The sequence below is a fragment of the Cricetulus griseus genome, chromosome 5 (assembly GCF_003668045.3).
Source record: "Cricetulus griseus strain 17A/GY chromosome 5, alternate assembly CriGri-PICRH-1.0, whole genome shotgun sequence".
Classification (NCBI taxonomy): Eukaryota; Metazoa; Chordata; class Mammalia; order Rodentia; family Cricetidae; genus Cricetulus; species Cricetulus griseus.
In genome coordinates, this window is record NC_048598.1 from 78292777 (window position 1) to 78306426 (window position 13650).

Genomic DNA, 13650 nt, shown 5'->3' on the forward strand with positions numbered 1-13650 from the left:
GGGGGCTTGTCTGAGAGCCAGAGGATACTATGTGGATATGTATACTAGTTTGAAACTTTCAAATATTATTTGAGGAATTTATAGGAAAAAGCCCAGACTCAGAACTGAATTAGTTCTGAAATATCTATATTTTCACATTTTCATTACTATAGCAGAAATAGCAAAGGAGATAGGGTATGTGGCTACAGATGTAACTAGGAAACTGCAATAAAGACATCAACTATCATTTTTATGTAAGTGTAATAAACAGCACATCATTAGAAAATAGAACTCCAGGACAAGGGATGTTGGTCTGATGATGGGTTGCTTTCCTAGCAAGCATGAAGCCCTAGGTTCAATCCTTGGTATTGTATAAGTCATGCTTGATTTCATAGTGTGTAATCTCAGCACATGGGAGGCAGACAAAGGAGGATCAGAAGTTCAAGATAATCCTTGGCTATCTGTTGAGTTCAAGGTCAACCTCTCTAATACAAAGTAATTGAGGTTGTTTGGTTCAATTTTTTTTCTCTTTGGCTAGAACTGGGGATGTGAACACAGGTCACTGTATACATAGTACTGGATTACTCCCTCAGACAGAGATGAGTTCTTAAGTAAATAACTATATCTGGGATAATTTTACTCTGCTTAATAAAATTACCTGTCAAATTTCCCAGAGTTGTAATTTAGTATTAACTGCCTTTGTTGATGATAGGCCTTGACCCTTACATCTTGTAAATGTCTAAGAGACTGACTGGCTTCCAGATTGTGGCACTGTCAGAAGAGCAGGAGAGACTGTAATGTACTCTCCTGGCCTGACCCCTTATTTGAATTTTCACACAGGGACAGAGAAACATTTTATTCATAATTTAAAAATAATTTATTAAGGAAACTTATTGATAGAGTCTAATTAATTATAAATTTAAGCCACCGGAGAAGTCATTTTCTGAACTACTTACCTCAATGTGGCATCTCTGATGACACAAGAAGGCAAGCAATGCTGTTTCTTCTAAGTTAATAAACTTTCTAGGAGCAATACGGACTTGCTACTTTCCTGTTTTCATTTCCCCTTTCAAATATTTCTCAATATAGTACTTCCGTAACTGACAGTCACAGTGAAAAGCCTGTGAGACCTGGATGTCAGGGGGCTTTCTGTGGCAGATCCTAGCCTGCTCTGCTCTGGGGCATCACAGTAAGCTGTGGGTCCTCACAGGACTTGTTTCACCTCCAGCAGTTTTGGAATGCCCTCAGTGAAACAGTCAGTCATATCTACGTCCTAAGGGGCTACAAAATTTAACAAAAGGGCCGGTGAGATGCATAACCAGAACCCATGTAAAGGGGCAAGGAGAAAACTGGCTCCATAAATTTGTCTTCTGATTTCCACATGCCCCCCTCATGACATGTGCACCCATGCTCACACTCATATGCCCCTGGCCCCAACACTAATAAGTTAAATGAAGAGACAAGGGGTGGAGAAGAATTTAAGGAACACAATTTAATTTACTATTTTTGTCTTTACAAAATGAAATTGCATTATGTTACAAATGACAGATTTGGGTGCAAATTCTTCTCTCTTCCACAACACTTCTGTAGATAGTTAGGACAATAGCTACAGACTTGCTTCATCCAGTGGTCTCTCCACTACTCCCCAGTTCTGGAAAGTCTTTGTTCCAGAAGGTTTACAAAGAGATGAGTATTGTCATTCTGTGGTGTATTTGTGTATTTTGGTAATTATAGGTTATTTTAGTTGTGATGAAAGAAAAATAGAGAAGTAGGAAGATGGTGACCTCCCAACATCCCTTCCCACACACACACACCCTTGGGTGTGTCCAAGCATCCAGCTGCATGCACATAGAGCCTTAAGTCATGGAAGGTGTGCCTATCTTTTTTTAGCTAGGCATAAATTAAGCAAATTGTGTGGTTCCCACATCTTGGATTATCCCTGAATTCCTGTGGGTACCTGGATTTGTGTGACAGGAGAAGAGGTACTAAAGTGAACTCCCTTAGAACAAGGCTGAGACATGTGAGATGAATATGTGCTGAGGGTGGTAGAATCTGGATGAAGATGGCAACCCTGAAATAAGTCTATGCACTTCCAAATGAAGTTGAAAGATTGTCTCACCTGAACCCAGCAAGACTGTGTACATGTGGCACCAATTTGGATATGTCTATTGTATTCTGCATATGTATATATTTTTATGTGGTGTGGGTATGTGTAGTATGAATATGGGTGAAACATGGAGGTTGAGGGTGACCCTAGAGATCACTTTCCTGGCTTCAGCATCACCTCCCTTCCTTTGTTATTAAATGGCATGGTTAACTGACTTTTATGCAGTAGCAGTTTCTTCCTTTGTAGAGGGGTATCAGTCCTTTCCCTCATAGGATTTCAGCGAGGATTAAATGATTTCCGAAGTAAAGTATTGAGTACAGTTTAGTGTCTATAGTCTTCTGGGCCTAATACATAGAGAGTAAGAATTCAAATGAGTGTTACTGTTATCCCTATTATAATATGAACATCATGGAGTCATTCCTCATTATAATATTGTTCATATCTTATGACTGGCTACATAGTTTACAGAGTCTGGGGAAAACTGAAAGTGCATGCAGGTTTTCTTGTTTAAAATGATTCAGATTTCAAAATGGTGACAGGAAATGTTACTTCTGGGCACTGTGAGATGCGCAGGGTTTGTGACTAAGCTATTGTCACCTTGCCTCATTTTGTCCCATGAAGGGAAGACAGGAAGGGAGCTGTAGGCAGGACACAGCTTATATTCGTCTGCTGCATTCACTCATGATGCCAAAAAGTCATTCAAACCTCATTTTCTCTCCTCCCGTTCATTCTAGACTGAAACAATGGAAGAACTTTCCATGGCAAACACCATGTTCGCCCTCAATATCCTCAAGCATATAGAAAAAACAAACTCTTCTCAGAATATCTTTTTGTCTCCATGGAGCATCTCGTCCACGTTGGCCATGGTTTTCCTCGGTGCCAGAGGCGACACTGAACACCAGATGGCTGAAGTAAGTTTGCTTTAAACCTCACATCAGAACCCAATGTTTTATGAATTCAGTTGCAGGCTTGATCTTGTTTTATGTTCAGGTCATCTTGACTCTAAGAAAGCAGGGATGGTGGCATGATTGCTATCACAACACAGATTCTGTGAGTTTACGTCGATAAAGTCAATCAGGGAATGCCTCTACTGCAGCTAGCAGAAGAATGTCAGCATTTCTACAAGGATGAAAATAGCACCTGGCAAAATCTTCCATTTAAATCAGATCATGCTCATACTTTGCAAAGCAAGTGTTTTACCTGCTTCACTTCACTTGGTTTCAAGTCAAATATCATTATACAAATGAGAACACTGGCAACCTGTTCCCAGAGCACCATGGCCTCCTAACTTCCAGCTGAGGCTTGCTCTTAACACTGTCATGATGGTTAGGGTCTGTTCCTCTTTCTTATAAAGAATGTCATAAAGAAGGAAAAAGCATTGTGGCTTTGGTCAACATTCTCAGAGAAATAGATAGATAGATAGATAGATAGATAGATACAGCTTTAATGGGCTCCCCCAGGTTATCCACAGAGGCTATGTGTACACAGTGGGGCTGGATATTACAGATAGCCACTCTTCAAAATCAGTGTGGACAGCATGTGAAGCATCATTGCCAGGGATTTGTGTATCAAGGTTTTGTCTTCCTTCCTTGATGAATGGATGACCCTTCTCCAGACTTCAGAACTACTTAAACTACATATTGCAGTACACCTAAAGATTCATACAGTGTATTACAGTTTCTCGTGATCTTCTTACTTGCTGGGTCAGAGACCTGAATGTGGAAATCATATAATTAAAATTTCATTGCAACCACATACATGCAAAGATTAAGAATGTATGCTTTAAGTACAAGCATGCATTGTACTTTCAGTCACACCAAAATGCCACTGGCTCCTTTCTGCTTTCCCACGAGAACTGTCTGAGCATAAATACATTCTTCCCAGGAACATGGTGACCCACTTCATGTGAGCCTCTTTCACTTCATGTATAAAGTTTCACAGAGACAACATGAGCCAGCAGGTCAGGAGGTACATAGATGCCTCTTAATGTTGCTGTCAGTTTAAATGTCACGTCTTACAACAAAACTCAATTGTTCAACCCTGGTGGTAGCCGAGTTGTGCAGCACTTCTTTCTCTTTATTTTCTTTGCCTTGGAAAAACATAGTAAAGCACATTTTACAAACCTTAGAAAGTGTTTTGAATGTAAAGGGCCAGGAGTGCTAGAGCTAGAGTATAAGTCTCTGATGAAGTGCTCTGGGTTAACATGATTTTGATATTACTGGAAAAATTCTCCTAGTGGTCACTCTTGACAAAGACAGATTTCCTAAAGCAAAAAAGATCCTTTAGTATGTGGGACCATGCAATCTTCTTACAACTCTGTTGCATAAAGAGATTTTAAAATTCAAGTGCTAACTTTATTGGTTTCTAAATAAAAAGGGCATTTCTTTAGGCTAGGAAATAAGCATAGGCTGTAGCACCAGCCCGGTGTTTCCTGCTTTGCTCCTCGATTAAACAATGGAAAAGTTTAATGTGATAAAACTTACAAGATAGCTGTGGAGATGAGAGGTAATATGTAAAGCGTCTAAAAACAATACCTTCAATACCTTTATTAATAGCTAATTCTTACTAATTTTGATTGTTATTTTTATAAATGACCCTTCTTAAAGCCTCTCAGGAAGTTACATCACTCAGAATCCTGTGGCATGGATGCAATGATTATCATACTCATTTCACAGATGAGAAAACTAGGACCTCCAGTTGGAAAATGGTCAGGAGGACGATGTAGTATTGTTATAACAGAAAGAGGAATCATAGAGTGGGTAAACTTCTCAAGAGACTAAAGCTACATGAGATCGCTGTCAGGAAAGAGATGCTTTGCCATGATAAGTTTAGTATGAGTCTGTGGTCCTGTGGTAGCCATGCTGTCTCTTTGGACCTTTACATGGGCCAGAGTCATGTCATACTCCCATTGTGAAGAGACACCACCCACAGTGACTTTTGTGGGGATTCAGGGAGTCTCTCTTGCTCTCCAAGAGAGCCCTGCTTCAGGGTCAGTTGCTTTCAAAGGAAGGAAAACCAGAAAATGTGTACAGGAAATAGTCCTTTCAGAACGAGGAGGAGGGGAGGGAGGCAGGACCTATGGCCTATGACTCTGGAACAGAGAAAGGCCCTCCAACACCAACACCTTTCCTTCTAGTCTAGGAAATTCACCAATTAACTAGATACAGTTGCCTACTTTATTACCCGCCCATTTACAAATTTGTTTTCTTTTCACCATGGGCCTCAAAGGGAAATGCTTCAGGGTTAGGGATTCCCAAAGACATTAGAGGTGGGGTCCCCATGAGTCTGAGTCTGGAAGAGTAAGCTGGACTGTTGGCAGTTTGTGGAGAAGGGACTTGAGACATACATAGGCCAGTCTTACCTACCACCATCAATAAGCTGTATGAAATAATTTACTTACAGTGAAAGAGATTCAGTGTATCAAATACCTGTAAATTGCCCTCTGATGAAGGTATTAATTTCTCTTTATGTGCATATCTTATCTTGGGTGATCCTTCTTATTATTAGGTTACCAATATTCATGTTAAAGGTCACTATGGCTTCTAACTTCCCTCAGCTTAAAATGTATTTAGTAGAAAAGACCATTTCAGAGAAGAGGAGATGAGTTAGTTCTATTACTTTCTTTAAAATATTTTTTAAAAGACAGTATTATAATACTGGTGTTTTTTTAAGACAATTTGTGGGCTGGATGAGACTTAGGTAATTCAGGCTAGACTTTATAAATCATCGCATAATAATATTGATTTCTAAAATGTCCAGTATAGGAGTCAACATCAAGTACTTCATGGATTTTTATGACACAGAAATGTCTATGGTTACTTTCCATATAAAAAGACAGAGAGCCAGGCATAGGACCTTCTACAGCAGTGGTTCTCAACCTTCCTAATGCTTCGACCCTTTATTATGGTTCCTCATGCTGTGGTCACCTACAACCATAAAATTATTTTCTTTGCTTCATCATAACTGTAATTTTGCTAGTTATAAATCAAAATATCTGCATTTTCTGACAGTCTTAGGTGACCCCTGAGAAAGCTTTGTTCAGACCCCAAAAGGTCACAACTCATGGAAATGCTGATCAAGAGATTCCTGAGCCTTTGACTTGAAGTAATTTTGCATGACCATGTCATCATCCCCCTGATTCTGATTGCAGGTGCTGCAATTTAACAAAGTTGGTGGCTATGACATCACCACGGAAACCCCAGAGAAAGTCAGTGGCTTTGATTTCACACAGCAGATACAGAGGGGAAATTATCCTGATGCTATTTTACAGGTACCTGGCTTGGTTTGTAATATTTCTTTTGTAATCTGTCTCTAGCTGCTTCTTTTCTCAAAGTCATAGTGTTGAACTGAGAAGGAATGTAACACAGTTCTTCCATCCATAGGAAGAATACCTAGGCTAAGTACTGTGATAAATATTCTAAGGGCTAAGTACTGTGGTAAATAAGTGATAAATAGACCAAGGGCAGAGCCAGGACAGCATCCAGATTTGGTGACATTTCAACCATGATTGTTCCTCAATCCTATCACATTCCTCGGCTGTGTGTGTGTGTGTGTGTGTGTGTGTGTTTATAATTTATATAATATGCATTTATATATATAATAAATTACTTATTCTAAAAGTGTTCTTTGCTATGTTACAAGAATATTTGGGTTCATATGTCCATTGATATGTTTGGGAATTACATGAGGAAAAATGATAATAATTAAGAGGTGGTGAAGCATGAATGTATTATCGGCTTAAAATCTATCATCTATCAATAATCTGTCATCTGTCTAGCTATCTATCACTTATTATATGCAAATTATCCATATACATCTACCTACTCTATACCTATCATCTATCTTTCATCTGTTAATTATCATCTATCTGCCTATATCTACCTGTCACATCTATCTATTATCTATCTATCTATCTATCTATCTATCTATCTATCTATCTATCTTTTATATGTATGTGTCTGTCTGTTGTCTATATCCCACCTATTATCAACTTATTATCTGACCATCCATCTATATCTATTATAGGTAATAAATCTATTCATCTACCTATTATCAATTTACAAAGTAATGCCTTTTCCTTAATAATCAGCTTTTAAATAATACTATTTCCTTAAAAATCAGCTACCTAGTGACACTAGAAACATGGTGAAAGGGTAATCTATTGGTAACCAATTTACATGGTAATGCCTATGATTAGATTATGGGGACCTGTCTCCTAAGTCTTCTTTCCTGTATATACTGGTCCACCCACTATCACGGTGTGCTATGTGGTAGAGGAGATAGAAAAAGCCTCCACGATGTTTTCTGAAACACTGGAGTCCTCTGTCTTGTACTCTAGCTCAGTTGCTGTTGTGATTGAGTCTGTCTGTCACATTGCTTATGGACTCCAAGCTTAAGCATTTGCTCTCACATTTATTTTGTGAATTTTTTAAAGTTCCAATTTTCTACTTACAAAGGTTACCTTGTAAAATGGAAACCTATTAAGGTATATACATTTTGGTATTATTTTACTAGAGTTTCAGTGAGAACTTCACAACTGACAAGTAAAATTACACACATGCAGTATTCATGAGGTGATATATCTATACATTGTGAAATACTTACCACAATCAAAGTAACACATTGACCTCATATGCAGTCACTGTGTGTGTGTGTGGGGGGGATCAGTCCATTTACATGTATCTTTATCACTCACTAATTTCAAAAACAATACAGTCTCACTAACTGTACCCCTAATGCTATATTTTACATCCTCTGGGTTTATTCATTTTGTAACATAATGGAAATTCCTTAGAAACACAAGAGTTTACAAACATCAGAAGAAACTGGCTTTCTTCCAGGCCCTGGGGTTCCTTATTTCTAATGAATCTAATTTACAGACACAGTAGAAATCTATAATTATTAAACTGTGCCTTTATAGCCTTCCTGCATCACATTTGTATACAGGTTTCTCCCCCCCCCCACTCCCCGTAGGGTGTTGAAATAAATTTGCCTTGAACTCATTGTGCTGCTGTGATGAGCCTTGAACTTAGTTTGTGTGCCTCTGCCTCTCCTGTGATCATAGATGGAAGCCATCACCCCAATCTTTTTGAACAATGTTCTTAGAGATTTTTTTCCTCGAATGGACTAAAAAACATGCATTAGTACAGTATTTTACTGTTGTGTTGAGAAAATGTTATTGCTTCAGGATTCTTTAGTTAGAGGTACTGTGTTATAAATGAAAACTTCTTGCATCTGTTCAGGCACAAGCAAGAGATAAAGTCCATTCATCCTTCAACTTGCTCAGCTCTGCAATCAACTCATGCTCGGGAGATTATTTACTGGAAAGTGCCAACAAGCTGTTTGGAGAGAAGTCTGCTAGATTCAAGGAAGTAAGTGAAGCTTGTAACTAGAAGAGCTTTTCCAACAGCAGCAGTGAGGTCAATTTCAAAACACTCCCCCACAGTTCACAGGAACAGAATCAAAATTGCAAGCAGGCTTTTAAGGCTGGCCTTACTGTCTCTTTTGCTCTGTCAGTCTCTCCCGTTCCTGTTGAAGATGGCCCATGCAAAGATCAATAAATGATGACAGTGACATAACTCTTTCCCCAATGATATAACTGCTATTCTCCTTTATTCCCCAAGCTATACTTTTGTTCTTATTCGTTGTCTTTAATGTGAAGGGCAGATAGAGTTGGTGCTGGAGTGTAGGACTGGGCATTACCGATGAAAGTGAAACAACAGTCCCTGGCTCTACGCCCTTCACAGCCATTTTACCTCCCATCCTTCTCTCCATGTCTCCGTGCTTTTCTTGGAACCTGTAATTCCTCACACTTCCCTTATTTAACATACAGTGTGTGTTCCATTTGGCGTTTTCTTGTTTTAAAGGAATATATACAGCTCTGTAAGAAGTATTACTCTACAGAACCAGAGGCAGTAGACTTCCTTAAATGTGCTGAAGAAGCCAGAAAAAAGATTAACTCCTGGGTCAAGACCCAGACCAACGGTAAAACTTTGGAAATTTTTTCTTCTCTTCCCCCCCCCATGTAGAAAACTTTGGTGTTTCTTTTGAAATCATCCTTGAATTTCACCCCATTCCCTTAAAATTTGTTCAATCTACTCTCCTTCACCTGCTTCTGAGTTGACTAAGTCTCGGATTACTTAAAAACTTTGGAAGACAATATAAAAGAAAGTGAAAATCCCTCCAAATGTTATAAGACATAATACTTTATATGCAGTATTAATAGTTTCTTTTATATTTTTTATTATAAAACATGAACATCATTGTGTTCCCTGCAGGTGAAATCGCAAACCTGTTACCTGAAGGTTCTGTAGATGAAGACACTAAGATGGTGCTGGTGAATGCTGTCTACTTCAAAGGGAAGTGGAAAACTCCATTTCAAAAGAAACTTAACGAGCTGTATCCTTTCCGTGTGAACTCGGTATGACACAAGATGCATTTTCCTAGCTTTATTTTAGAGTTTTAAAGGGATACAGAAGACACAGAGACTGTTCACTGATTGTGTTACAACTTGCGAGTTACAGCTTGTGAATGCTGGGTATTGGCTTTTTCACTACTGAGTATCATTCGATAATTCCTAAGTCAATGTGGATAGAAGTGAAGACCAAAGCCTTGTAATTTATAACTATGCTGTGTAATCCCACTTGCCTGGTCTTAAATGTTTTACACTTACCCTATGACTTCATTTATCAACCATTTTTTTAAAAATCTTTAAAGCTAGAATAATATCTAGTTCAAAAGTCTGTTGTGACTACTCAACAGAATTTTCTTCACGTCCTGGCTCATTTGAGGCATTATTAATTTATTATTATTACCATTATAAATATCTTAGTATTGCCTATAAAGTAAAAAAGCCATTATGTCTAAGGACTTTGTCTAAAAACATATAGTTTGCTTTGTTGATTGAAGAAAACACATCTCCTTAGGATTGAAGTAGAAATTATTTAGTCTTTTAGTCTTGCTGTAAATTTCTTAAACATCTGAGAACTGATTTTCATATTTTATTTTTTGGCGATATCAGCGTGAGAGCATACCTGTTCAGATGATGCACCTACGTGAAAAGCTGAACATTGGATACATACAGGACCTAAAGACTCAGATTCTAGAGCTGCCGTATATTGGAAATATCAGTATGTTCCTGTTGCTTCCTGATGAGATTGATGACGCATCCACTGGCTTGGAGCTGGTAATGCATTGCAATTTCAACTGTTGTAAAATTTGGCAGCAAAATCTCCTTTGCTCAAAATGAGCATCTATGCCTTGGCAATGGTGTATGATTTGTCATGAAAACGAATAACTCAGTTGATAAAATGTGTCATTTCACAAAATTCCAAAATCTGTTGTGCATGCTACCATCTTAAAAAATTTGTTCAGTCCATCAAATTTTAAACATGGTAAAGTCATGTAATTGCTTATTTTATTTTTTATTTTTGAGGTTATAATTACATCTCCCCCTTCTCTTTTCTCCCTTCAAGCCACTTCTATACCCTTCTGTGCTTCAAACTCAAGGCCTATTTTTCATTATTTATTGTCACATGCTTATATACACATATATAGAAAAATATATAGTCTTAAATGTAGCCTGCTCAGTCTGTATAATGTTACTTGTATGTATGTTTTCATGACTGACCATTTGATGCTTTTCCCTCAGGAAGACCATGCTTGTCACTCTCAACATTCCTTAGTTACCTGTAGTTGTTTGTGTGGGGTTGAGGTCTCGTTTTCTTTTGAATTCTTTCTATGTTTTATTAATTGTTTGAGAATTTCATGCATGTATGTTATTAATTGTTTGAGAATTTCATACATCTATATTATTAATTGTTTTAGAATTTCATACATGTATGTAATGGGCCTTGATATGTTATTAATTGAGAATTTCATACATGTATATTATTGTTTGAGAATTTCATACGTGTATGTAATGGGCCTTGATAAGATCTACTCCTTACTCTCCCCCCTTCAGCTCCTTTCAAACCATCGCAACACATTTCCAACCAGCTTCACATGCTCTTTTTTAAAACCTCACTGAGTTCATTCTGTGCTGGCAAAATGTGTGTGGATATAAGACTATCCACTGGAGCATAGACAACCCATTAGGAGCCTTATCCATGAAGACAACCAACTCTCCCTCCCATAGCAGCCATCAGTGGTTTTGGACATGGCAAGACCATTGCACACATGAATTCACAGAATCATAAGAGTATGTATAGTAGAGGGGCTTGTGAAGTTCCATCTCCAATGGAGGAGTAAATGGCAACCCATGAATATATATTGTGAAGTACGCTCTCACTCCAAGCTGGTCTGGGATTCACTTATGTAGTTCAGAATGGCTTTGAACTCACAGAGCTCCATCTACTTCTGCCTCTTGGATACAGTAATTAAAGTACACTTAGCTTTGCAATTGATTTTTTAAAAAGTTTTATTTGTTACTATTTTTGTGCTTATGGCTATATTGACTGCATGAATATCTGTATATCACATGCATGCAATGTCCATGGAGGATATAAGAAGGCATTGTATCCCCTGGGACTGGAGATACTTATGGTTGTAAGGTGCTATGTGCATTCTTGGAATTAATCCTGAGTCCCTGGAAGAGTAGTCAGCGCTTTTAACCAATCTCCAGCCGCTTAGCCACTGATGCTCAACATTAGACTTTGAGATATTTTTCCTTCTACCTCAAATTCACTTTTTGTTTGTTCTTTATGCTTTGCAGCTCGAGAGTGAAATAAACTTTGATAAATTCAACAAGTGGATCGGCAAAGACACAATGGCTGAAGATGACGTTGCGGTCTACATTCCCCAGTTCAAACTAGAACAAAATTATGAACTCAAATCCATTCTGAGAAGCATGGGCATGGAGGATGCCTTCGATAAGAGCAAGGCCAACTTCTCAGGGATGTCCCAGAGGAATGACCTTTTTCTTTCTGAGGTGTTCCATCAAGCCACAGTGGATGTCAATGAGGAAGGCACCGTTGCTGCTGGTGGCACCGGGGCAGTTATGACAGGGAGAACTGGTCACGGAGGCCCACAGTTTGTGGCAGATCATCCTTTTATTTTCTTTATCATCAACAAACTTACCAACATGATACTATTTTATGGTAGATTCTCCTCACCCTAAAAAGTGAAGGCTTTATTTATACATTGTCTTTTATAGCATGAGTTATAAGCCACAGAATTGCTTCTGCAAGTGCCAAAAGTTTGGAGACTTTCCTACACATTTCTGTACTTCTGCTATACACTAAATATAAACTCAAAAATAGCTGCACAGCTGTCAACAATGCTTATAGAAAGCTATTGTGTTTATCTTAAAATCAGATGATGTCTATTTAGTTCATACTCATCATTGCTTTGTCTTTATAGTTTCAGTTTTTACAGTGTTATTTATTATTTATATAATGGTAGTTTTACAAATTGTTATCCTCTGTCTAATGAAATTGTAATCCTGAAGAAGCAGGTGATTAGATAATTTTCTATCTAATGAAAAGCAACTGTTTGATCTAATATTGAAGGAAAAATATGAGTCCTTAGATGCTCAGCCAAATGAAAGCACTTAACAAAAATGAACAGCATGCTATATTTCTATCACTGTATGTCATATGTGTGCATCTGCAACTCATCTGTAATTAGGAATATGTAATAGGTTAGCATGCTTACTTACCCACAGGTATTGTTGTTCTCTCTTAGGTATGTGGAGCATAATAATCAGTCCTTGTTTGTTGGCCTTCTTTACATTACTGTAACACAATGCCTCAGATAATAAAGTTGAAAGATTTATCCTGTCTTGCTGTTTTAGAAGTTTTAGTCCAAGGTTGGTGGATGGCTGTTTTTGTGTCTGTGGTAAAACAGTAGAATGTGGTGGAATGTGTGTAGAACAGGACTGTTCACTTCACAGATATCCTACAGAGGAATAAAAGAGACTAGTACCCCCAAGCACCTTAGAGAACATATGACCAGAGATCTTGACTTTACATCAGGATCTACCTCTTAAACGTTTCCATACCTTCTAATAGCATCACTCAGTGGACCATCACTTTAATGCATGGAACTTTTGAAAACATTCCATATCAACACACTTTGGATTCCTAGACAGTAATCACAGTGTATCACTTGTGGGAACATAGAATAATGGACAGCAAAAAGGAGCAAAGAGCACAAAGAGCCAATACTGAGGGTGAGTGGATGGACAGCTGGGTTTTTCTCTGTTAACGTGGCACAAGGTAGAGTTATCTGGGAAGGGGAATCTGATTTGAGAAAATGCTTCCATCAGGTTGCCTCTAGGCAAGTTTGTAGAGCATTTCTTTCACTAGTGATTGATGTGGAAGGGCCTAAACCATTGTGGATGGTGCCACCCCTGAGAAGGTGGGCCTGGCTTCTCTAAGAAAGCAGACCAAGCAAACCAGAAAGCGGTCCTCCTCCGTGGCAACTTCAGGTTCCTGCCTTGCTGAAGTTACTGCCCTGGATTGTGATATTGAAACAAACCATTTCTTCTCCAAGTTGCTTTTGTTCATGGTGTTTTATTGCAGCAATAGAAACTAAGTAACCAAGACAGATGGTGTCTTAGTCAC

The 13650-nt window shown here is 38.3% G+C and overlaps 1 protein-coding gene across 1 annotated transcript; it reads left to right on the forward strand.

Moving 5' to 3' along the window:
* The first annotated feature begins 2822 nt into the window (after positions 1-2822).
* On the forward strand, positions 2823-12859 carry Serpinb2 (serpin family B member 2). Its single transcript, XM_035445549.1, has 7 exons — positions 2823-2997; positions 6237-6356; positions 8329-8457; positions 8953-9070; positions 9364-9506; positions 10107-10271; positions 11799-12859. The coding sequence occupies exons 1-7, from the start codon at positions 2830-2832 to the stop codon at positions 12201-12203; spliced, it is 1248 nt and encodes a 415-aa protein (XP_035301440.1). The 5' UTR covers positions 2823-2829; the 3' UTR covers positions 12204-12859.
* Positions 12860-13650: the final 791 nt, after the last annotated feature.